Consider the following 23778-nt stretch of genomic DNA (forward strand, 5'->3'; position numbering starts at 1 on the left):
GAAGAAGATCCTCTGGGCCTAGCAGGTGACAGCAAATTAAGGATTTACACATAGCTGACTTGTGTCTGATGGTGGCAGCACAGTAGAGTGAGGGTGAAGCTGGTATCGGGTCCTAACTTGATAGCAAGCAGAACAGTGTTCACTGGTGTCATCTGATACACATTTAAACATATTCTAGATTACTTCTCTCAAGTAGAGCTTCCTACAATTCTGGAAATGTCTGCACTGTTAAGGTAGACGCCAGTCACATGTAGCTTGTCAACACTTCATTTGCAGATTTGCTTAGTGTAGTTGAAGAACTGAACTTGGGGTAGGGAGATAGCTTAGAAATAGAGTGCTTGCCGGCATGCATGAGGCCCTCACTTCATCTTGTGCAGCAAGACAACGAAGGTGTCAAAGAACTGAACTATATTTAATTTTACATTGGTAAGTTAAATACAAATAGCCCTACATGGCTAGCGGCTAGCGTAGTGTATGGTACAACTCTTTGCCACTCTATTTTATACCTAACAAGCTGAATCCAGAAATGTTAGATGCTTCATTGTTGGCATATTACTAGACAGAGTAAACCTGTGTCTAGGATGAAGATTGTAAGAGCAGAGAGGAAGCAAGAGAGAAACGTGGAGGCAGTTGAGACTTTGAAGTGAAATTAATTTGATATATGAATAGTTGATAATAATAGTCATTAATATTATTAAAATGATTTTTAAGCTAAGGAGCTTGAGATAAGGTAGTTTGTTTGGGTTTTTTTTTTTGTTTTTTTGTTTGTTTGGTTGGTTGGTTGGTTGGTTTTTTTGTTTTGTTGTTTTGTTTTGTTTTGTTTTGTTTTGTTTTTTTGGTTTTTTGAGACAGCGGTTCTCTGTGTAGCCCTGGCTGTCCTGGAACTCATTCTGTAGACCAGGCTGGCCTCGAACTCAGAAATCCACCTGCCTCTGCCTTTCAAGTGCTAGGATTAAAAGCATGCACCACCACTGCCCGACAGGTAGTTTTAATAATAATGGAAAAGGTGAGAATTTGAGAGAAGGGGTGTAATTGATAAATTCAAGTTTTGAACATATTTGATAGAAGAGGAAATGTTTTAGATTAAAGAAGCTAGCTAAGGAGGCATCAGAAACACGGGGCTAAGGAGGCATCAGAAACACGGGGCTAAGGAGGCATCAGAAACACGGGGCTAAGGAGGCATCAGAAACACGGGGCTAAGGAGGCATCAGAAACACGGGGCTAAGGAGGCATCAGAAACACAGGGCTAGACTAGGAATTTTTTTCTGGCTTCCATCCATATTCATGCTTTTATATCCCAGCACATCTTTTATCTATAAATAGAACAATTCTACCTAAATTTTAAAATATTTGAAAAATATTTGCCTTTAGCTTTGCCTTATGAGTGGAGAAATCATTCAAATGTCCCCTCAAATGAGCCTCATCTTTGAAACAATGGACCTTTCACAGGCTTCGGTAAGTTCTTAACATATCAATATTTAGTTTATAGTTTGCTTATTCATTTATTGAATCAAAATATTTTGTGTCCTAAATGGGCTTAACACTGGGGATAGACAAATGACTAAGACTCAGTGTATGTTTAAAAGGGTGAGAAGATGCTAATACACATTATGTGTAAGTGCCCCGAGAGCATGGAGGAAACTGAGCATCCTTGGGGGCAATGGGAGGAGGAAGACCTTAGATGTTTGTGTTTGACCTAGTTTTGCAGAAGATTCAAGACTTCTTCAAGGAGATTAATTAGATTTGAGCATTTCAAATCATGATTGGAAGATGTCTAAACATGAATAGGTATAAGATGGCTAAGGACCTGACTGAAAATAGTTTTCTGTATTGGGAACACGTAGCGTTCTTTTAGAGTATAAAAATGGGAGGGACCTACATCCTGAAAGGACTTACAAGTACTAGCTGTAAGGGCCAGGGACCACTCATGGAAAAGCAGTCTGTTTTGGAATGGAAAAAGGAAGTCTGTGCTTTTTCTCCAGCCAGCCACTGTGAGTCGCTGCGGCATGATTTATTTGGAACCTTCACAGTTAGGATGGGAGCCACTTGTGGCTTCGTGGTTGAATTCACTGAAAGAGCCTCTAAATGAACTAGAACATCAACATCTGCTGAAAGAACTTTTCAACTGGCTAGTACCACCTTCTTTAGAATTTCGGAGGAAGAAATGCAAGGTAACAGCACAGTAATTCTATGACTGACTCCAGTTTCTGAAGATTCCATACAACTCAATTAAATTTACAGTCACAGTACTGGAATGAATAAAGTCATTTTTTTCTTTATCTTTTATTTATTTATTTATTTATTTATTTATTTATTTATTTATGTACTATTTATTTGGTCATTTGTTTTGACCTCAAACTCACTATGTAACTGAAGAGGATCTTAAACTTCTGATCCTTCTGCCTCTACCTCCCAAATTCTGGATCACAAGCATCTTCCTTACATACCCAGCTTTCTTTGCTTTTATATTGCTTAAATTACAATTAACTTAAAAGCTTAAATTTACCTAGAATATTTGTATTAAACCATAGTTTCTAGACCTTTAAAAATCCCAATTACTTTCTATATACTTTTAATTATTTTATTTATATTCCGAATATTGTCCCCCATCCCAGAGTTTTCTCCTTATCTCACCTCCCCTTTGCCTCTGAAAGGGTGCTACCCTCCCACACCCTTTACAGTTTACCCCCCTAACATCCCCCTTCCCTGGGCCATCAAGTCTCTACAGGATTAGGTGCATCCTCTCCCACTGAGGCCAGACAAGGCAGTCCTCTGCTACTTATGTGCCAGGGCCATAGACCAGTCCATAAATGCTCTTTGGTTGGTGGCTTAGTCTCGGGGAGCTCCCAAGGGTCCAGGTTAGTTAGCACTGTTAGCTTTCCTGTGGGGTTGCCATCTCCTTCGGCTCCTCAAATCCTTCCCCTAACTCTTCTATAGGGGTTCCTGACCTCAGTCCAATGGTTGGCTTTTGTAGTAAGATCTGATTGCTTTCTGAATTTCCTCAGTTTCTGTTGTTATGTCTCCCTTTTTGTTTCTTATTTTGTTAATCTGGATTCAGTCTCTGTGCTCTTTAGTTAGTTTGCTAAGGGTTTATCTATCTTGTTGATTTTCTCAAAGAACCAGCTCTTGGTTTTGTTGAATCTTTGTATTGTTCTCTTTGTTTCTAATTGGTTGATTTCATCCCTGAGTTTGGTTATTTCCTGCCTTCTACTCCTCTTGGGTGCGTTTGCTTCTTTTTGTTCTAGAGCTTTCAGGTGAGCTGTTAGGCTGATCTAATCTCTCCAATTTCTTTATGAAGGTACTTGGTGCTATGAATTTTCTTCTTAGCACTACTTTCATTGTGTCCTATAAGTTTGAGTATGCTGTGCCTTCATTTTGGTTAAATTCTAGAAAATCTTTAATTTCTTTATTTCTTGCCTGACCAAGTTATCATTGAGTAGAGAGTTGTTCAATTTCCATGAGTATGTAGGCTTTATATTGTTTTTGTTTTTATTGAAGACAAGACTTAAGTCTCATAGAATGCATGGGATTATTTCAATCTTCTTGTATCTGTTGAGGTTTCTTTTATGTCTGAATATAGGGTTGATTTTGGAGAAGGTACTATGAGGTGCTGAGAAGAAGGAATATTCTTTTGTTTTAGGGTAAAATGTTCTGTAGATATCTGTTAAATCCATTTGGTTCACATCTTCTGTGTCTCTGTTTAGTTTTGTTTTCCATGACCTGTCCATTGGTGAGAGTGGGATGTTGAAGTTTCCCACTATTCTTGTGTGATGAGCTTTAGTAACGTTTCTTTTATGAATGTGGGTGCCCTTGCATTTGGGTGTAGATGTTCAGAATTGAGAGATCTTCTTAGAGGACTTTTGCTTGAAAGTCTTTTTTCATTTGATATTAGAATATGGCTACTTCAGCTTGTTCCTTGGGACAGTTTGCTTAGAAAACCTTTTTCCAGTGCTTTAGTCTGAGGTAGTGTCTACCTTTGTAGTTGAGGTGTGTTTCTTGTATGCATCAAAATGATAGATCCTGTTTATGTATAAAGTCTGTTAGCTTGTTTCTTTTTATTGGAGAATTGAGTCTGTCAATGTTGAGAGATATTAAAAACCAATAATTGTTATTTTTGTTGTTGGAGGTGATAGTGTGTGTGTGTGTGTGTGTGTGTGTGTGTGTTTCTTTTGGGTTTGTTATGAGATGATTAATTTCTTGTGTTTTCTTGGGTATAGTTTCCCTCTTTGTGTTGGATTTTTCCTTTTAGTGTCCTCTGTAGAGCTGGATTAGTAGAAAGATATTGTTTAAATTTGATTTTGTCATAGAATATTTTAGTTTCTTCATCTATGGTGATTGAGAGTTTTGCTGGGTATAGTAGCCTGGGCTAGTATCTGTGTTCTCTTAGAGTCTGTATAACATCTATCAGTCAAGATCTTCTGGCTTTTAGCATCTCTGTTGAGGTGTCTGTGTAATTCTGATAGGTCTGCCTTTATATGTTACTTGGCCTTTTCCCCTTACAGCTTTTAATATTCTTTTTTTGTTCTGTAAATTTGGTGTTTTGATTATTATATGGCAGTAGAATTTTTTTCTGGCCCAATCTATTTGGTGTTCTGTAAGTTTCTTGTATGTTTATGGGTATCTCTTTCTTAGGATAGGGAAGTCTTCTATGATTTTGCTGAAGATGTTTTCTGCCCCTCTTCTATTCCTATTATTCTTAGGTTTGGTCTTCTCATTATGACCCAAGTTTCCTGGATGTTTTCAGCTAGGAAATTTTTACACTTTGTATTTTCTTTGACTAACATGTCAATATCTTCTATGGTATCTTCTATGCCTGAGATTCTCTCTTCTATCTCTTGCATTCTCTTGGTGATGTTTGAATCTGTAGCTTTTAATCTCTTTCCTAGGTTTTCCATCTCCAGGTTGCCTTCATTTGTGATTTCTTTATTGTTTCTATTTCCATTTTTAGATCTTGGACTGTCTTGTTCAATTCCTTCACCTGATTGTATTTCCCTTTATTTTGTTAAGAGATTTATTTTCTCTTTAAGGGCTTCTACCTATTTGTGTTTTCCTGTATTTCTGTAAGGGAATTATTTATATCCTCCTTAAAGGCCTCTATCATCTCCATGAGATGGGATTTTAGGTCAGAATCTTGTTCTTCAAGTGTGTTAGGGTATCCAGGGCTTGTTGTGGTAGGAGAACTGGGTTCTGATAGTGCCAAATTACATTGGCTTCTGTTGCTTATGTTCTTGTGCTTGCCTTTTGCCATCTGGTTATCTCTGGTGTCTGGGTATCTTGGACTGGAGCAGGCCTCCTTGGAGGCAGATAGAGCTATGTGATCCTGGTTAGAGCAGGCCTCCTGGGAGTGCTAGCAGGTAGTGCTGTCTCTGGTTAGAGCAGGCCTCCTGTGTCCCTGGTTAGGGCAGACCTCCTGGGAGACAGGCTGGCTTTGGGGTCTAGGGGCAGGCACTTTGATCTGCCACAGGTTCAGGTACAGGTGCAGACCAGAAGGATGATGGGGCTCAGGCAAAGAGGGATAGATCTCACATCTGCTGGGCTCTGTGGGGTCCTAGCTGGTGTGGTATTGGGGCAGGGGTCTCACTTGTGTTCCTGGCTATGGCAGACCTCTTGAGAGACTGGTAGACTGTGGGGTTGGGGGGCGGGGAGGGAAGCATGTGGATCTGGCAAAGGTTCAGTTGGAAGTGTAGACTGGAAGAATGATCCTTTCTACATTTTATAAAAATTTTAGGTGCTAGAGAGATGCTCAGTGGTCAAGAATACACAGTGCTCTTGTAGAGGACCCACATTCAGTTTCAGTTCCCAGTAGCCAGCAGCCATATTGAGTGGCTCACAAAACTCCAACCCCAGGGGCTCTGATGCCCACCTACACTCAGATACATGCACACATACAAACTTTAATATAAATAGATTTTGAAGTATCTTAATTACATGTCTTTATAAATATACATGAATGTTTAGTATTTTATGAATTCTCTTTATGCTGTGCTATTTTTATTAAGGCATTCATAGCAAATTACTATAAATGTGGTGTCTTAAATAACAGAACTCTACTTTCTCATGGTTCTGGAGATTAGAGACTGACATCAAGATGTTGGTAGAGCTGTGCTTCCTTGGAAATACTAAGAAAGAATCTTCCTTTATCTTCCAGATTCTGGTGGCTCCAGTTCTGTGGCTCATGGCTGCATAACTCCAATCCCTCCTTCCAGCTTCTTTTCTGTGACTTTCTCTCTGTGGCATTTCTCTGTGGCATTTCTCTGTGGCACTTGGGGTCTTGGATTTCATACCTGTTGAATAGTACATAATGTCCCCATCTCCAGATTATTAATTACATCTTCAAAGATCTTTTACCATAAATTCTTAGTATTATAATACAGAAGAGTCTTTTGGAATACCACCATTCAGCAATAGTGAACACACTTAGCTAGATTTAAATAAATATATTGGATACAGAAAGATACTCAATAGCTTCCTACCTTAAAATATGGTTTTAGAAAGAGAATAGCTATGGTATTTACAAAACTAGATAATTCACATTAAAAAGATTATTTATGATGACTTCATAGAGAAAATAAAAAGTTCGTACTAGTATATCAGTTTTAAATCCCTAGTACTATAGAATTAAATAATACAAAATAAGCTGCATCTTTCCAAGTAACAGGTGATGGGTTTTCTTTTCACAGCTGTCGTGTTTTCTATATGTGGTCAATTCTAAAGTGCAGTTGGTTTATTTTCTCCCTGGCTATGTTTTTATTTGTCTTTCCATTTGTCTTTCTCCAGCCACCTCCTCACCTTAGCCTTTCCTGTAGAGTGGCCTCAGTTCTGACCTTATTTTCCACCTGAATCATCACAGGGGCACTGCTCTGGTGCAGTCTACATCTTATAATTAGAGGGAAGATTGTAAACACTCACCCGTCCTGTTTATTCCCTACTTCAAAACCCTTCTTTGGAGGCTTCTTTCTGTAATGAACTTTATTGCAGCTTATGTTGTCACCCTGCCTCTTCATCCTGCAGAATCTCATCCTGCAGAGATCTACTTGTATCTGTTTTATAACTCTCCTACCTTACACATCCTCCTCACTTCTGTTCACCTAATTTTTATTTTCCTTGAAAATTCAGTTGAACTTCTTCTTCTCTGGGAAGGTTGTTTGTCACTTATCTTTCCCCAGGTTCTCTAGAACTAATTTCTGGACTTGTTTCTACCCCAAGTGCTATAGCAACATCTCTCTTCTGAGACTGGCTCCTTTATATAATTACCTCACTATGTTATGCTTTCCTGTTTTGTCTTAGAGTTGCTCCTTTTCAGAAATCATGTCTCTTATTTCTACTTCTTCCATCTTGCTCTATGACTATGTGAATATATAATTTGTCTTTCATCAGAATAGGATAAATAACTGAATGAATGGCTGTCAGAGGCTTCATTTCTGCTACTCTTAGGACATCATTCTCTTGTATACCATCTTACCTCTTGTCAGAGGACTGAGGATAAGAATACATCACGTACAATTTTATTATATGCTAAACCACACTCAAAATCTTTGAGAAATGTTTTTATTGTGCCTACAGTTTATTTTCTGTAAGTTTAAATGTTATTTAAAAGTATATCAGCCAGGTGGTAGTGGTGTACGCCTTTAATCCCAGCACTTGGGAGGCAGAGGCAGGTGGATTTCTGAGTTTGAGGCCAGCCTGGTCTACAGAGTGAGTTCCAGGACAGCGAGGGCTACACAGAGAAACCCTGTCTCGAAAAATCAAAAAAAAAAAAAAAAAAGTATATCAATACTGTATATGTTCTTATTCATTTTTATTAAATAAGATATTTACTTCCATTTCTTCTCCAAGTAAGATGGAAAAATTTTAAAAAACATTTTATTACTTTCCCTTTGCAGGAGCTGATTCCTACAAGTAACATCAATGCAGTTGTGGCACTCACCCGCCTCATTGAAATACTGCTCTGTACTGTGGTGGAAAATGAACCCAGTAGCAAACACATTCGTGTCTGGACTATGGTTGGTTTTATATTTAAAGTGGTTTTAAACACAAAATAAAGTATGGTTATAGAAAATAATGTTCATAGTCAGAAAGACCTTTATAAGATCCAGAGCAGGTTCTAATGATCACCAAAGAATAACCAAGACGCTAAGTTGGCCCGATCTGGTATTCTGACTCTAAAAACAACTAAAAACAACTTAAAAGAAAATAAATTATGTCAAAGTGGACTCAAACTGTGCTATTCTCTATGAAATGCCATATGGAGATAGTCCCTTGATGAGGTGGTGCAGTATTAAACTCGCTTGCTTTAGGGCAATTGATTTTTGTCTTAGTGCTAATCAGGAGTATAGGCAGCATAGAAATTACCTATGAAAGACTGGGAGAAGGTATCCAAGCAGATAGGTGAAGGATTCTTTAGGACACAGTGGTAGTAGTCTTTGTTAGTTAACGTCTGGAGTTTAAAGAAGACCAAAGACAATGGCAACAATGTGCAGAAGTTACCAAAGAGAAAGAAAAAAATTTCTTTTTGGTTTAATTCCACATATTAAAAAATTAATTAATTTACATCCCAAACTCTGTCCCCCTTCCCCATCCCCTCCTCACAGAGTCCCTCCCTCCATCCCCTCTCCCCTTCTTCTCTGAGAGGCCCCTGGGTATCCCCCCAACCCTGGTACATCCAGTCTCTGCCAGATTAGGCTTATCATCTCCCACTGAAGCTAGACAAGGGCCCCTACTGGGGAACAGATACCAGTTGGGCTACAGCTTTCGAGAGAACCCCCACTCCAGTTGTTGGGGGGCCCACATGGAGACTGAGCTGGATGTCTGCTACATATGTACCTGGGACCTCATTCCAGCCTGTGTATGTTCTTTGGTTGATGGCTCAGTCTCTGACAGCTTCCAGGGGTTCAGATTAGTTGAGTTTGTTCATCCTCCTGTGAGGTTCCTTTCCCCTTCAAGGCTTTCAATCCTTCCCCCAATTCTTCCATAAGAGTACCCTCCCTCTATCCAGTGTTTGACTATGGGTATTTGAATCTGTTTCAGTTAGCTGCTGGGTAGAGCCTCTCAGAGGACAGTTATGCTAGGCTCCTGTCTACAAGCATAATAGGGTATCATTAATAGTGTCAGCGATTGGTGCTTGATCATAGGATGGGTTTCAAGTTGGGACAGTTATTGGTTGACTCAGTCTCTGTTCCATTTTTGTCCCTACATTTCTTTTAGACAGGACAAATTTTGAGTTGAAAGTTTTGTGGGAGGGTTGGTGTGTCCTCTTCCCTCCACTGGGGGTCCTGCCTGGCTACAGGAGGTGGCCTCTTCAGGTACCATGTCCCCACTGTTAGATACCTTGGCTAAGGTCACCCACATTGACTCTAGGGAGTCTCTCCCATCCTAGGTCTCTGAGATTTCCTAGAGATTCACCCCATGCCTCTCACCCCTGGCAACTTCAGATTTCCATTCATTCTCCTGGCCTTCTGGCCTTCTCTTCTGTCCCCCCTCCAAATACCTGATCCTGCTCCTCTCTGCTTCCCCTTCCCAACCAGTTCCCTTCCTCCCTCTGCCTCCTATGACTATTTTGTCCCTCCCTGCAAGGGTGATTCAAGCATCCTCAATTGTGTCTTCCTTCTTGTTGAACTACTTTGGGTCTGTAGCGGGGGGGGGGGGGGGGGAGGGTAGGGGGTATCTAGGGTATCCTGTACTTTATGGCTAATATCCATTTTCAGTGAGTGCATACCATGACCTTTTGTGTCTGGGTTACCTCACTCAAGATAATATTTTCTAGTTCTATCCATTTGCCTGCAAAATTTATGATGTCCTTGTTTTTAATAGCTGAATAGTATTCCATGTGTAAATGAACCACATTTTCTGTATCCATTTGTTGGCTGAGAGATATCTGGGTTGTTTCCAGTTTCTGGCTATTATGAGTAAGACTGCTATGAACATAGTGAGTGGAGCATGTGTCCTTGTGATATGGTGGAGCATCTTTTGGGTATATACCCAGGAACATTATAGCTCGATCTTCAGGTAGAACTATTTCCAATTTTCTGAGAAACTGCCAGATTCCAGAGTGGTTGTACCAATTTGCAATTCCACCAACAATGGAGAAGTGTTTCCCTTTCTCCACATCCTCAACAGCATGTGATGTCGCTTGAGTTTTGTTTTTTGTTTTTTTATCTTTGTCATTTTGATTGGTGTGAGGTGGATTTACATTTCCCTGATGACTAAGGACATTGAACATTTCTTTAAGTGCTTCTCAGCCATTCAAGATTCCTCTGTTGAGAATTCTGTTTAGCCTTGAACCCCATTGGGTTATGTTTTAATTTCTAATTTCTATAGTTCTTTATATACTTTGGATATTAGCCTTCTGTTAGATGTAGGTTTTTGTCAAGGCCCTTTCCCAATCTGTAGGCTGCCAGTTTGTCCCATTGACATTGTTCTTTGCCTTACAGAAGCTTTGAAGTTTCATGAGGTCCTACTTATCAATTGTTGATCTTAGACCCTGAGCCATCGGTGTTCTGTTCAGGAAGTTGACTGCTATATCAATGCGTTCATGGGTATTCCCCACTTTCTCTTCTATAAAATTTAGTGTACCCAGTTTTATGTTGAGGTCCTTGATCCACCTGGTCTTGAGTTTTGTGCAGAATAATAAATATGGATCTATTTGAATTCTTCAACATGCAGACATCCAGTTAGACTAGCACCATTTGTTGAAGATGCTTTCTTTTTTTCCAAAAGAAGAAAAAGTTTAAAACTTTTTGTTCCTGTCTGTGACTCATTCCAATCTACCACCTTGTTCTTCATGCACCTCCTTTTCTCTTCCAGTCTATGGCAGGAGCATTTCCTTCTCATGTTTTCCTCCACCTTGTTGCTACCAAAAATATCTACTACTCTAACCTCCTGTTTTCTGCCTGCCTTCTCTTCTTCCTCCCTTCACAGATGTGTTATGTCAAGTTGGTTTATCCACTTTCTCCTTAGGTTTGGAGTCATCCTTTCAGGATTATCTTTTCATATTCTTCTACATTATCATTATTTGCTTTTATATAATTATTCCTGGAATAGTCCATGTATATATAAAGTTTTGTACCTCCAGAAAATGTTTGTTCTCTTGATAAACCTGAACTCCAAACTTTATCAAATGGTTTAGAATCACTTCATAAGACTTACGTAGATAGATTCCTAAAATTTGAGGATTAATTTTTTTTTTAGCCAGATAAGGTATATGCATTGAATACAATTCAAAAGACAAAAGGGATATTTTCCCTTTAAACCAGTCTCCCAGCCACCCTCAAGGCAAGTTAGTGCTTTACATAGCCCTGTAATGATATTTTACATATACATTCTTTCCTGTGTATATATTTTATGTGTCAATATACTATATGTACTAATTTGCATCTCACTTGCTGCCCATCTTGATTTTTCCATGTCAGCATTATAGTTACATCATTCTTTTTTTAAAGGATTTATTTGTTTATTTTATGTATGCAAGTACACTGTCACTCTCTTCAGACACACCAGAAGAGGGCATCGGATCCCATTACAGATGGTTGTGAGCCACCATGTGATTGCTGGGAATTGAACTCAGGACCTCTGGAAGAGCAATCAGTGCTCTTAACCACTGAGCCGTCTCTCCGGTCCCCTAGTTACATCATTCTTAAAAGCCATATATACATCAGTGTGTGTAGCATACTCTAAATAACCAGAGCGCCTGTTGAAGAAATAGCAATTTAACCAATATTTTATACATATATCATTTTCACTAGTAGAAATTTATTTGAGGAGAAATTAAATAAATGTTCCTAGGCCATTTGTGTAGGTATTTAAGTTTTTTATCACTATTGCCAAAGAAATGATTCTTTATATGATTTATCTATCCTCAGTTTTATTTTTTGTCTCTGCATGACCTTTCCAAGTACTTTAAACAGGTCTTAATATATTAAATTTTAGTTGTTTCTCCTGAAATTTTTAAAAAAGTAATCACTATAATTTTTTTCACCAACAGGCCACCTTTATATTCTCTTTGATTTGGTCAGTTGGAGCAAGTTGTGATACAGATGGTCGTCTTGCTTTTGATAATTTTCTACGATCAATTGTAGCAGGAAAAAATGAAGAAGCCCCGATGCCAGTTACTATCAGTAAATGGGAATGCCCATTTGATGAAAAGGGCCTGGTCTATGACTACATGTATGAGGTATGATCTAAAATGTGTATTGAGATAGAATGTGAACCACAAAACCCTGGGTCAGCCCACACAGTGCCAGCATCTGGGTTTTCATCAGAGGGTTTGGACTCCCATGGAGAGATGCTTAGTCCCATCCCTTTACTTTTCTTTGTAGTTCTTTTTGTTTGTTTGTTTTTGTTTTTGTTTTGTTTTCTTTGTTTTTTTCGAGACAGGGTTTCTCTGTATAGCCTTGGCTGACCTGGAACTCACTCTGTAGACCAGGCTGGCCTCAAACTCAGAGATCTGCCTGCTTCTGCCTCCCAAGTTCTGGGATTAAAGGTGTGTGCCATACCCGGTGTCATTTTCTAAATCTAATAAAACTTTTAGCTCAAAAATACATGTTTCTAAAACTTGAGTATCACTCTAAAAGTTTTTTTTTTTAAAAATGAGTTAATAGGCCAATGAGATGCCAATGAGTAAAAATACTTGGCATACAAACTTGAATATCTGAGTTCTGCCCTGTGTGTCCCACAGTGTAAGTACAGGAGAGATGCCCCAAAACTGCCCATGCTGTGGCACCTGCTTGCCTGATAGGACACAGGAAAAAATTCTTAGTGCCCGATATAATGCTGGAGCAGGTGCTAGACTCCTGCTATTTTGCCAGGAATTAACTTTTACAATTTGATAGGAGACTTGGGGGTCGACAAGGGGAAGAAGACTAATCAGGAGAGACAAATAATGGTTAAGGCCATTACTGATGAGAAAACATCCAGATACTAGTAGCACATTGAGCCAGTAGTTCAAAAGAACCTCAAGACTGTAATTGTTAGTACAATCTGCTCATTATCGTGGCTGAACATCAGCCTAGATCAAAAAAAAAAACAAGACGGCAAACAAATACAGAGGTCTCAAATGATGTTTTATTTTTACTTAGAGTATTGCTCATGTACTTCAAAAAACATGAAAGATAGAAAACCAAAATCTAGAAAGTTGTAACTTAAGTTACACTAGAGTGACTTTGAAATACTCAGTATATGCAAAAGACCATATTAAAGACATTTAGGAATGGTCAGATATTAAGAGGATATAAATTCAGCCAGGCATGGTGGTGCATGCCTTTTGTTCCAGTACTCAGAAGACAGAGGCAGGTGGATCTCTGAGTTCAAGGCCAGCCTGGTCCACATAGTAGGACTATCTCAAAAACTAAAGGACATAAATTCTAGGTTTGTTGAGTTTAAGATAAACTGATATTTATATTCTTTGAATTATGATAGGGTAACATTTATATTCTTTGAATTATCATTAAAAATTATATTAATTGAATAGTAGATTCATGCTTATCTATGCATTAATCTGCTTTATGACTTAAGATGTTACTTATGTTTTATGTGAATTATTATGATATTTCATTATAAAGGAGGTAAAGACTAAAGTTTTTAATTTGGGGGGTTCATTTACAATATTTTAAAATTTTTATGTGTATTGGTGTTTTGCCTGCATGAATGTGTGCATAGTATGTGCATGCCTATTGTCTACAGAAGTCAAAAGAGGGCATCAGATTCCCTGGAACTGAAGTTACAGTTGTGATCCAACATTTGAGTTCTGGAAAATGAATCTTGGTTTTCTGAAAGAACAGCCAGTGGTCTTATTCACTGAGCCATCTCTCCCTGATTTAGAATTTTTAATAAAACATACCTTTCAAAACCATAGTAAGTCCCTTTTCCAGTGCTAATGATCCAGAAATATAGGCTCTGGTTGTGAGTGCATGGCCTCTCCATGTTATCTCAAGCTGCAGATAGTTTACTAAGCAGTTACCTGTTACCCATTTGGATTTATTCTTCTATACACTATAAGTTTTTGTCCTTTCAACTACATTAACTTTTCCTTGTCAATTGGTAAAAACTCATAGTGTATTATTATAGATGCTAAGTTTTATCTAAGGCTCAAGATTTTAAAAGCAAATGGTATAAGTGTTGAAAAGATTCTTTCAGATGTAACAAGTGTATAGTTACAGTATTTTAAAACATATTCTCTTATAGTTAAGAAACAGAGGTCGCTGGCTCCATTGGAATGAATTAATTAAAAGTTCTGATTTAGAAGACAAACGTACCAAGATTCAAGATATTATAGTCCCTACAATGGACACGATTAGATATACTTTCCTAATGGATTTGAGTATTACCTATTCAAAGTAAGAAACTCTATTTTTTTTGTTTGTTTGTTTTTGTTTTTGTTTTTCGAGACAGGGTTTCTCTGTATAGCCCTGGCTGTCCTGGAACTCACTCTGTAGACCAGGCTGGCCTCGAACTCAGAAATCTGCCTGCCTCTGCCTCCCAAGTGCTGGGATTAAAGGCGAGTGCCACCACCGCCCAGCAAGTAAGAAACTCTAAACATGAATGCTAAATGTAGCAGTACCATTCTAATAAAATGGCAGCATTTATTAAAGTAAACTTTGAGGTCATTGAGTTTCAGGCAACAGAGACAATGTCTGGGAGCTAATTAACATGTTTTAAATGACATCTACTGTTATTGGGAAACCCAGAATTTAGCTTTTTTATTACTCCAAGATTTTAACATAACAATAGTTCATTTCCTCTTAAGTCACCAAAAATCACTTGCAATGTTGTTATTAAAAGCTTTATACTCAGTCAGTAAAATCCTTATTTCATAAGCATGTGGAACCAGACTCCATATAAAAAACAATGAGTTCAGGTTGGTATACAGCCAGAATCATGGCGCACACTTGTAATCACAGCCATAGTGAGATGGGAGACAGAGACAGGCATATGGGCCAGCTAGCCTAGTCTTCTTGGCAAACTTTCAGGGAAGAACCCTGCCTCAAACAAAATTAAGAAATGCCTAGGATACCACCAAGTTATCCCCTGAGCTCCATGTATGTGTTATGCCAGTGCCTGCCTACACATTGATATGTACTTACACACAAGTGTGCACACACGCACCCCACAAGTTTATATATTTTACATACAGGTTAGGTGCCTCCAGGCTAGTAGGGCAGTGAACTTGTAGAGAATTCTCCTGTCTCTGCTTCCCATGCCATAGTAGTATTGAGATCACAGACACAAGCTAGCAGGTCTGATGTTCACATGGGTTCTAGAGATCCAAACTCAGACAGTTGCTGAGCCATCTCCTTGGCCCTTCCTTTACTGGTCTTTCACGCACAATTATAAGTGTGTGGAGTATTAGAAAGAAATGACTTGACTACTATTTAAAGTTTTAAAAATATGTATTTGAGTTTCTTTCCATAAAAATGTTTTTATACTTTCTTCCATTTTGAATTATGTTATTTATTGTTTTCGCAAAGGCCGCTGCTTTTTGTGGGTCCCACTGGCACAGGAAAGTCGGTGTATGTAAAGGATAAACTAATGAATCACTTGCAAAAGGAAAAGTACTTTCCTTTCTATGTTAACTTCTCTGCTCGGACCAGTGCCAATCAGGTTCAGGTCAGTATAAAGCCAGAAAATCGGGTTTGTAATTATTATACTTTATCTTATTTGATAAATATTAAAGTATTTAAAGCTCTGTTAAACATGCATAATTAGCACTTAATTATGCATAATTAGCACTTAATTAAGATTTGTCACTTTTTTTGGCCTGAGAAGCAACAATTGATTTAATTGAAGAAGGACGTGTAAGAAACACTCGTGTGTGCACACAAGGGTAGTGGGTAGACATAAGAGAATATTCAATTGTTCTTTCTATACTCTTCTGTATGGCTTTTAAGGGTACTTGCTGCTCACAGGATTGGTCCAGCCCTATTTCTGTTGTTTTCAGCCAATAGATTTGTCTTAACTTCAAAGTCTTGCAAAGTTAAAAAACTGTAGAATTTTTAAGTAAGAGAATTTTGGTATTCAGTTTTACAATGGACAAGCAAGGTTTTTGTTTGTTTGTTTGTTTGTTTGTTTTAGAACCTTGGCTAGCCAACTCTCTCCAATCAACCTCTGCTGATTGCATCTAGGTATGGTTTCTTGTGATTTTTGGGTGGTTGTGATTTCCCGAGACTTGAGGAAGGGTCTCCCGAGTTTGGGGGTCTTCATTTGGAGGCTCGTCCTGGATTTTGCGACCACCCTAATCCAAGAATCCACTGGGAGGTAAGGGAACACCACAGTTTTCTGTCTGTCTGTCTGGTTGTTGTGTGAAATTGTCTGAATTGTCTGGTTTCTCATGTGCCTGGTTGTCTAAATCGTCTGAAGTTGTTTGTGCCCGTCTGTCTGAATTATTTGGTTTCTGAGAAGTGCACTTTCGGTTTGGACTGGCAGCTGTTTCTGTCTCGTGAGGGGCAGTAAACCGGTTCTGTCTCGAGAGGAGATAAACGAGTGATTAGCAGACGTGCTGTGAGGTCACTAGCTGCTGCACCCCCAGAGACGTCTGGGGGTTCATCTAGGTGCCAGAGAGGATGTGGAATCCCTCTTGGCTGGCACTGGTGGTTGAGACAGGTTTTTGTTAGTCTTTTTGTGTGTTAACAATGGGGCAGAGAGGAAAGGTCAGAAATGGCCACCGCAGCCTAGGGCAGCGGTTGTTGTGCTCTCACTTGTGCTCTCATGGCAGTGTGTCTATTTTTGGGTTGTTCATTGCTGGCGCGTTAGAAATCTGTTAGACTTGGTCCAGCATAGGCTGGCCAAATCATCTGAACCTGTTAAATCTGAATCTGTGAAGACTGACCGCGTTGTCTGGTTATTGGAGTCTTACTTGAGAAGCAGAGGCAGGCAGATTTCTGACTGTCTTTCTATGCCCTTATTGTGTAACTTGGTCTCTGCGCCCGTGGCATGGGCGAGAACTGTCTATATCAGCTGGTTTATGTGCTGCCCATGAGAGGGGTGAGCTATCTGTGTTGTTTTTTTGTGTGTTTTCTTGGCAAATTGTCTGTGTGTTAGCTGTTAATCTACTGTGTTAAACATCCTGAGTTAAAAAGAGATAACATGATCGCTGGCAGAGAAAGAGATGAAGCCGCCAGTACAAGAGTGCTGCTGCAGAGCAGAGAGGCGGGCAGGTCCTTTAGTAAGGGGCACCTACCACGGTTCGGGTTTGGACAGCCCGCCTACCACATGTAGGGTGCTCTCTAGATAACACCACATGAAGGGCGCCCTCACCCAGCCCGCACTTGGTGGGAGACAGCTCGTGGTTCCCCAGCACAGCCCCCTTGAACCACTCAGCCATGCAAGTTGACCGTCACCTAATTTGGTGTGTGTGTGACTGTACTGGGGACCTCGGGTTGCTGCTGTAATGAAATGGTGGAGTTCCACCTGCCACCTATGAAGATAGATAGGGCCCAGGTAATTAAAAACCTGGCAGTGGAGCCAGGGCAGCTGGACAAACAGCCCCAGCAAGATTATTCACCTGAGAGTTATAATTATATATATATTTTATTAAAAGTATAGTGAGTGAATAGCACTGAGATTTCTAAAAGAAAAAAAAAGTAAAAGTAAATAAGTAGCGCTGAGACAAGTCACGTGATGTGACTCCAGCTTAGAAACGTTGAACCAACAAAACTGCCTGCAGACAGGTCAGACAGGTCAGGCAGGTTGCCTACTACAAGAAGTTACAGGCTGTCCTGAGTCAGAGAGCCAAAAGAATAGGCCTCCATTTTGGTACAGATACAAATTTATAGTAAAAAGTAAGTTAGTAATCAAAGCAATAGATAGGCCAGGATCCCTCAGACACCTAGATCTAGTGCCTAATATAGTAACCTAGATAAATCTAGTAGAAGAATACCCTTCCCCCCATAAAAGCCTTCCTTCCACAAGACCCTTGTAGGTTCTGGTCTTCAGGAGTGAAGAACAAGAGAGGACACCAGAAAAAGAATGTTCCCTCAGACATGGGGACCCCATCAATTGATCAGGCCATGGTCAACAGAGGGTTACAGAAGGTAAGGGACACCCAAAGGCCCACGCCAGATCCCGTTGATAGATCTTGTGTAAGAACATGAGACCCCACTAATTTTGACCAAGGCACATGAGGTTAAACAGGGAGACTAGAGAGACCACAAGATAAGTCATTAGAAGGTTTAGTGTAAGTCTAGAGAAAAGGAGTGGAGAAGATAAAAGGTTTACTGTAAGATAAAAGGTCTAGTGTAAGTTGCTGAGACTAGAGAGAGGTGAAGAAAAAGAAAGGTAACAGGAAAAGAATTTACAGAAAGCAGAGAAGAGGGACTCTAATCAAAGGGAGATAAGAAACTCCTTGAAAAAGACCAGTGTGCACATTGCAAGTAAAGGAGCCAGCTTCGGGGTCCAAGAGGGCCCTAACAAATAGAAGCCAGGGCCAGGAAATCCCAGGCCTTGAAAAACACCCCAAATGGTGAAGATATTAGCTCTGTGTGAAGACAGCTATATGTGTGAAGATGGGGCAGCTTGGAGCCACCCAACTCTTGATAGACACAGGGTCCTCCTCCAGGCCAATGGGCCAAAATGTATTCATGGACTACCCGAAAAATGGTGGACTAAGAGATGGGCCGGATATCCCATTCATTTATGGTCATCCTAGACTGTTCCTACCCTCTGTCTGGTTGAGACTTACTCCCCAGGATGGGGGTCCTGATACACTTCCTATCCGAAGGGCTACAATTAACTGACAAGAACTCATGGGTAGAGGAAAGGCTTCTTCTACTGACTCCAGCCGGAAGCCGAGATAACCTGCTTTACAGACAGGAGCAGTTTTCTCCATGCTGGTCAGAGACAAGCCAGCGCTACTGTGGTGGACACAAATGTCATCTGGGCTGACTCCCCACCCCTGAGATGGTCAGTGCAGAGAGCAACCTTGGAACTTGGGGCCGACAAGAAAATCAACATCTGCATGGACAGCAGGTATGCTTTTGCCACAGCCCATGTCCGCAGGGCTATATACCAAGAGAGGAAACCCCGATGAAGCCAGAAGCTGTAAATATTCATTGCCCAGGACACCAAAAGGGAGGAGACTCAGTGGCCTGAGGCAATAACCGGACAGATCAAGTGGCTTGATACAGGAGCCCTTCCTGGTTTTGGGCCTAAGAGATGGCCTCACTTACAACACAGAGTAAGAGAAAGAACTCAGATTGCTAGCCATCCTGCCAGCTACTATCTAGAGGAAAAAACGCAATGGTGCACACAAGAAGGGAGAACTATACTCCCCAGAAAACAAAAGACTTATCAGGCTAAATGCACAGATGGACTCTTAAGATATGAGTGCAACCAAGCAGCCAAGAGATTTAAAGCATATAATGGACCTCAGGTTTTGGGCCAGAGAAATAATAAGACAGTGTAAGCTATGCCAGCAAGCAAAGGCTTATGAGACTTAGAGTAAGTAAGAAAATACATAGGAGAAAACAGCCTAGAATAGGGACCTTCCCGAGGTTTCAAGTGTCCTAGGTAATTAGATCAGATAGCAGCCTTGCTTTTGTTTCTAAGATAAGTCAGAAATTGTCAGAGATACTAGAGACTAATTAGAAGCTCCACTGTTTATACTGTCTCCAAAACTCAGGACAGGTAGAGAGAATAAACAGAACCCTAAAACTAAATTGCCCTCGGGAGCTGGTGCTGGCTAGAGTGTCCTTGTCCTTGTTCCACACCCAGAATGTCCTTTTTGTGTGAGAAATGATTTTTCAGGCTACTAAGAGACTGTTCCTGGCGCTGATGACCATCCGACCTCCTTGAAGTTCACTACCACCTGTGCCTGATGCCAACTGGAGAACATCCAGAACAACCCCCTGCTGTTTAGCTCAAGGTCTTCTGCTATTCTACAAGGCCAAAGAACAACAGGCCTTGACTCCTGAGACATCCCACCCTAGGCACAGGGGTAATGCTGCCTTAGAGGGTGGGGATTAGGGTGTGTACACCCGAAGTTAAATGACAGCTTGTGATTCCAAGATAGAAATCAAAATGTGAATCTAGAGTTATATAGATTTGTTCCTTTTGTAATTTCTCTTTATTATATATGTGATTATATGTGTATGTAGCCAACTATGTGCCACAAAATATGTAAAAGTCAGAGGACAACTTTGAAAGTGTGTTTGAAAGAAATAGAAACTTTTTGAGACCCCCTAGCCAATAAAATAGAGCCTGAGGACCCCTGCTAACAGATACTTAGTGCCTAAGATTGATAAATGGTGAGCTTGCAGTTCAAGATTAGCCCTTTATATATCTACTCCTGTCTTACATGAGGCCAAAGATTATTATATACTTGTCTGGCTAGTTCCCTGGGTTTACTACCACCCTACAGGTACTCTTGAACTGAGTTTGAGATGCACCCTAGATGCTTCCGCAGAGAGCCTATTTTCCTTGACTCTAGCTGTTACATTGAGATTAGGAGTGGCTGCAGGTGTGGAGACAGGTGCTGCTAAGAGGACTAGACTTGCTGTTTCTTAAAGAAGGAGGTCTGTGTTCTGCTCTAAGAGAAGAATGTTAAGGTTAGACCAGAGACAGAAAGATAGAGAGGTGCAGTAAAGTTGGTTTGGCATTTTAAATAGATTAGTAACTTTTGCTAGAGAAAGGATAAGTGCTGTTCAGCTTTTTGTGTTGCACCATCAATATCGAGCTTTAGGTCAAGAAAATGATAATTATGATGACACTGGAGTTTAAACTTTTCTAAAGATCCACATCAGAAAAAGTGGGGTGAGAATGGACTTATTAATAATTGCGTTTTTATAATTAAAAACATAACCTAATCAGAAAAAGTGGGGATGTAGAGTGAAAAATTATAAAGACCATTTTATGAAATATATATAGGCCTTTTCTTTACCCTAGACCTGAGCGAAAGAATGCAAGTTCCAGAAAGCGGAACAGGATGTAAGATTTCAGGCCTTCACTGCCCCAGGACACATTCCAGGTGGAGGGCATTATCCCTGAATCAGAGGACACTTGCTGGATTAACATTCCTCAAGCCTCAGGGTGGGGAAGGCCCAAAGCAAGAAGACATTCCTGACCACAGAGAAAGATGCAAGTCATCTGGGTGGTTCCAAGAAATAGCTAACTTTCCACTATTCTTGGTTACCCACCACCTTGAGGTTTTCCCAGTGTTACAGCCTGCTTATGTTCGAAATTTGTAAAACAACCAATCATGTGTAACCACACGAAAATGCAACCAATCATGTGTAACCACGCAAAAATTCCTTCCTTTCCCCACCCCATGCTAAAAAAAAAAAAAAAAAAAAAAAAAAAAAAAAAAAAAAAAAAAAAAAAAAAACTCAGCTTGCTGGCCTTTTGTCAAAATTCTGTTCCTGCGTGGATGAGCAGTTTTGACCTTGGCTAGCCAACTCTCCCCAATAAATCTCTGCTGATTGCATCAAAAAAAAAAAAAAAAAAAAAAAAAAAGAAAGAAAGAAAGAAAGAAAAGAAAAGGAAAGAAAAGAAAAGAAAAATAATGCCGGGTGGTGATAGTACATGCAGCTCTTGGGAGGCATAGACAGAAAGATCTCTGAACTTGAGGCCAGCCTGGTCTACAGAGTGAGTTCCAGGACATCCAAGGATACACAGAGAAACCTTGTCTCAAAAAATCAATCCAAGCCAAACCAAACCAAACCAAAACAAACAAAAAGCAACAAACAAACCCCCCACAAAATTCAGAAATATAAAAAAGCATACCCATTTATGTTGGATATAAAATCCAACAATGGTTGGAAAAATTAATGCTTTTAAGTCTTAGGTAAAAGGGTATCCAGTGTGAAAAGCACTATAGAATCATACATACAGACGTTATGTGTAATGCAAGCATGGCATGTACATACCTGTTATAATTCTAAGTGCAGAGGAGGTTTTCAACAGATGTCATTTGAAATGATGCTGAGTTTAAAATTTAGTGTCAAGTAAGAGTAACTCAGGACAAATATAAATATAACATTATTTCTTTTCAAAGATTCTTCCAGTTATTTTTTCTGATGTTAACTATTTTTATGTTAAGTTATTGACTAATTAAATAAATGGTAGCTGCTACTGCTAGTCCGTAGATACTGTCTCGATATTGACTTAAACAATGATAATAACACCAATATTGTAATACTTTCATGTGTAATATGCCTCTGTCTTTTTTTAATTTTTAGAACATCATTATGGCTAGATTGGACAAAAGGCGCAAGGGAGTATTTGGACCACCTATGGGAAAGAAGTGTGTAGTGTTTATAGATGATATGAATATGCCTTCATTGGAGAAATATGGAGCCCAACCTCCTATTGAGTTATTACGACAGTTTTTTGACTGTGGACATTGGTAAATACTTTAATTAAAGTCTTAATAAGCCATGATAAAGTCACATCTTGTTCTATATTTTAGCTTTTCAAAGTAAAATGATATATTTTTCAAGTTATTTATAGAAAGTGATTATTGGTCAGATTGTATATATAGAAAATGTGGAAGGATTTCTTCTATATCTTCTAAGACTGCTTATAGATGAGTTTCAGATTCATAATAAATCCTGGGAGAGTGCATAGATTTCTTTCATATAAAGAAATTTTCATATAAAGAATATTTTGCCCTCACAAATGCATCATGTTGCTCCCCATCCTCCTCAGCAGATGGCAGGAGTCTTCCAGTTACTAAGCATGAATCGATATGCCATTATAAATCTGAGTTTTTAGTACAGGGCTTGCTTTTTGTTTTATATGACCTATGAGTTTTGAAAATGTACAATGTTATTCATTCATAATTTTGATGACATATAGAGAATTTTCTACAGCTTTACACTCTTGTGCAGTTTTCCACTTCTCCTGACACTCACCAAGCCCCTGACAACCAATGATCCTTGTAGCATTTCTACAGTTTAACCTTCCCCATAATATCACTGTTAGTAAAGATCTGTTGCACTAACAAATAGCTGAGACAATCAACTTACAAAGGAAAGAAGTCTATGGTGACTCATGAGTTTTACAAGTTTCAACTCACAGTTGTCTGGCCTTCTTGTTTTGGGACTTGTGGCAAGTCAGTACATCATAGTGGGGGATTCATGGAGAGTAAAGCCTGTAACTGGGAAGCACAACAGAAGATATTGTATTTCTACAATCCCCTCCAAAGCCTGTCTCCAGTGAGTAGCTGGATGTAGCCTTGTTGGAATAAGTGTGTCACTGTGGGTGTGGGCTTGAGACTAAGACCCTAATCTTAGCTGCCTGGAGATCAGTATTCTGCTAGCAGCCTTCAGCGAGTATCTGCAATTCCCCGCTCTCGCTCTCTGGGTTGGCACCTCCCAGGACTCGGGGCACAGGTCTGGCAGCTGTGCAGCTTCGTGATGCAGGCCACAGCTAGTCGTCTGGTTGCTGTCACATGGGAGAGGGTCACTGGCCCCCTGGATGTGCCTCCCTCGTGTGCCTGCCACTTGTTGCGCCTTGCGTTCCTCTAGAGCCAGCAGGTGCAGGTCGGTCCCAGAATAACAGCTCCCAAGAATGACCAGATAGTTGGACCAACAATCATTAAAACTGTCAGAGAAACCCAGCTCTGGGTCTATTCACTATCTATAGACCAGGCTGTCCTAGTGCTTGGAGTAAAGGTGTGCACCGCCATGTCTAGCCCTCACAGCTGATTTTGAAAGCTGGTGGAAGAAGCTTTGAGGTGCAAGTGGAGGAGTGAAGACCTCATCCCTGAAGTCTTGCAGAACATCAGCCTGCACCTGAGACTTTTAACTAACCTTGCAGGTGTTCTTCAATCTCTGGGATGTTCCGCGTGCC

General features: G+C 39.9%; 1 protein-coding gene across 5 annotated transcripts in view; it reads left to right on the forward strand.

Annotated features, from left to right (window-relative positions):
• The window catches only part of Dnah12 (dynein axonemal heavy chain 12), a 168579-nt gene that overhangs the window by 64412 nt on the left and 80389 nt on the right, over positions 1 to 23778 (forward strand). For all 5 annotated transcript variants that reach the window (XR_013109428.1, XM_034498136.2, XM_076931288.1 and 2 more), the window contains exons 34-40: positions 1372 to 1455; positions 1983 to 2171; positions 7884 to 8003; positions 11981 to 12169; positions 14179 to 14330; positions 15462 to 15600; positions 22164 to 22330. Coding sequence is in view for 4 of the 5 variants with exons in the window: in XM_034498136.2 (XP_034354027.1) it covers positions 1372 to 1455; positions 1983 to 2171; positions 7884 to 8003; positions 11981 to 12169; positions 14179 to 14330; positions 15462 to 15600; positions 22164 to 22330 (1040 nt within the window). In the remaining variant the exon portion in view is untranslated. The remainder of the gene's footprint in view (positions 1 to 1371; positions 1456 to 1982; positions 2172 to 7883; positions 8004 to 11980; positions 12170 to 14178; positions 14331 to 15461; positions 15601 to 22163; positions 22331 to 23778) is intronic.

Source organism: Arvicanthis niloticus, chromosome 3 (assembly GCF_011762505.2).
Source record: "Arvicanthis niloticus isolate mArvNil1 chromosome 3, mArvNil1.pat.X, whole genome shotgun sequence".
NCBI lineage: Eukaryota > Metazoa > Chordata > Mammalia > Rodentia > Muridae > Arvicanthis > Arvicanthis niloticus.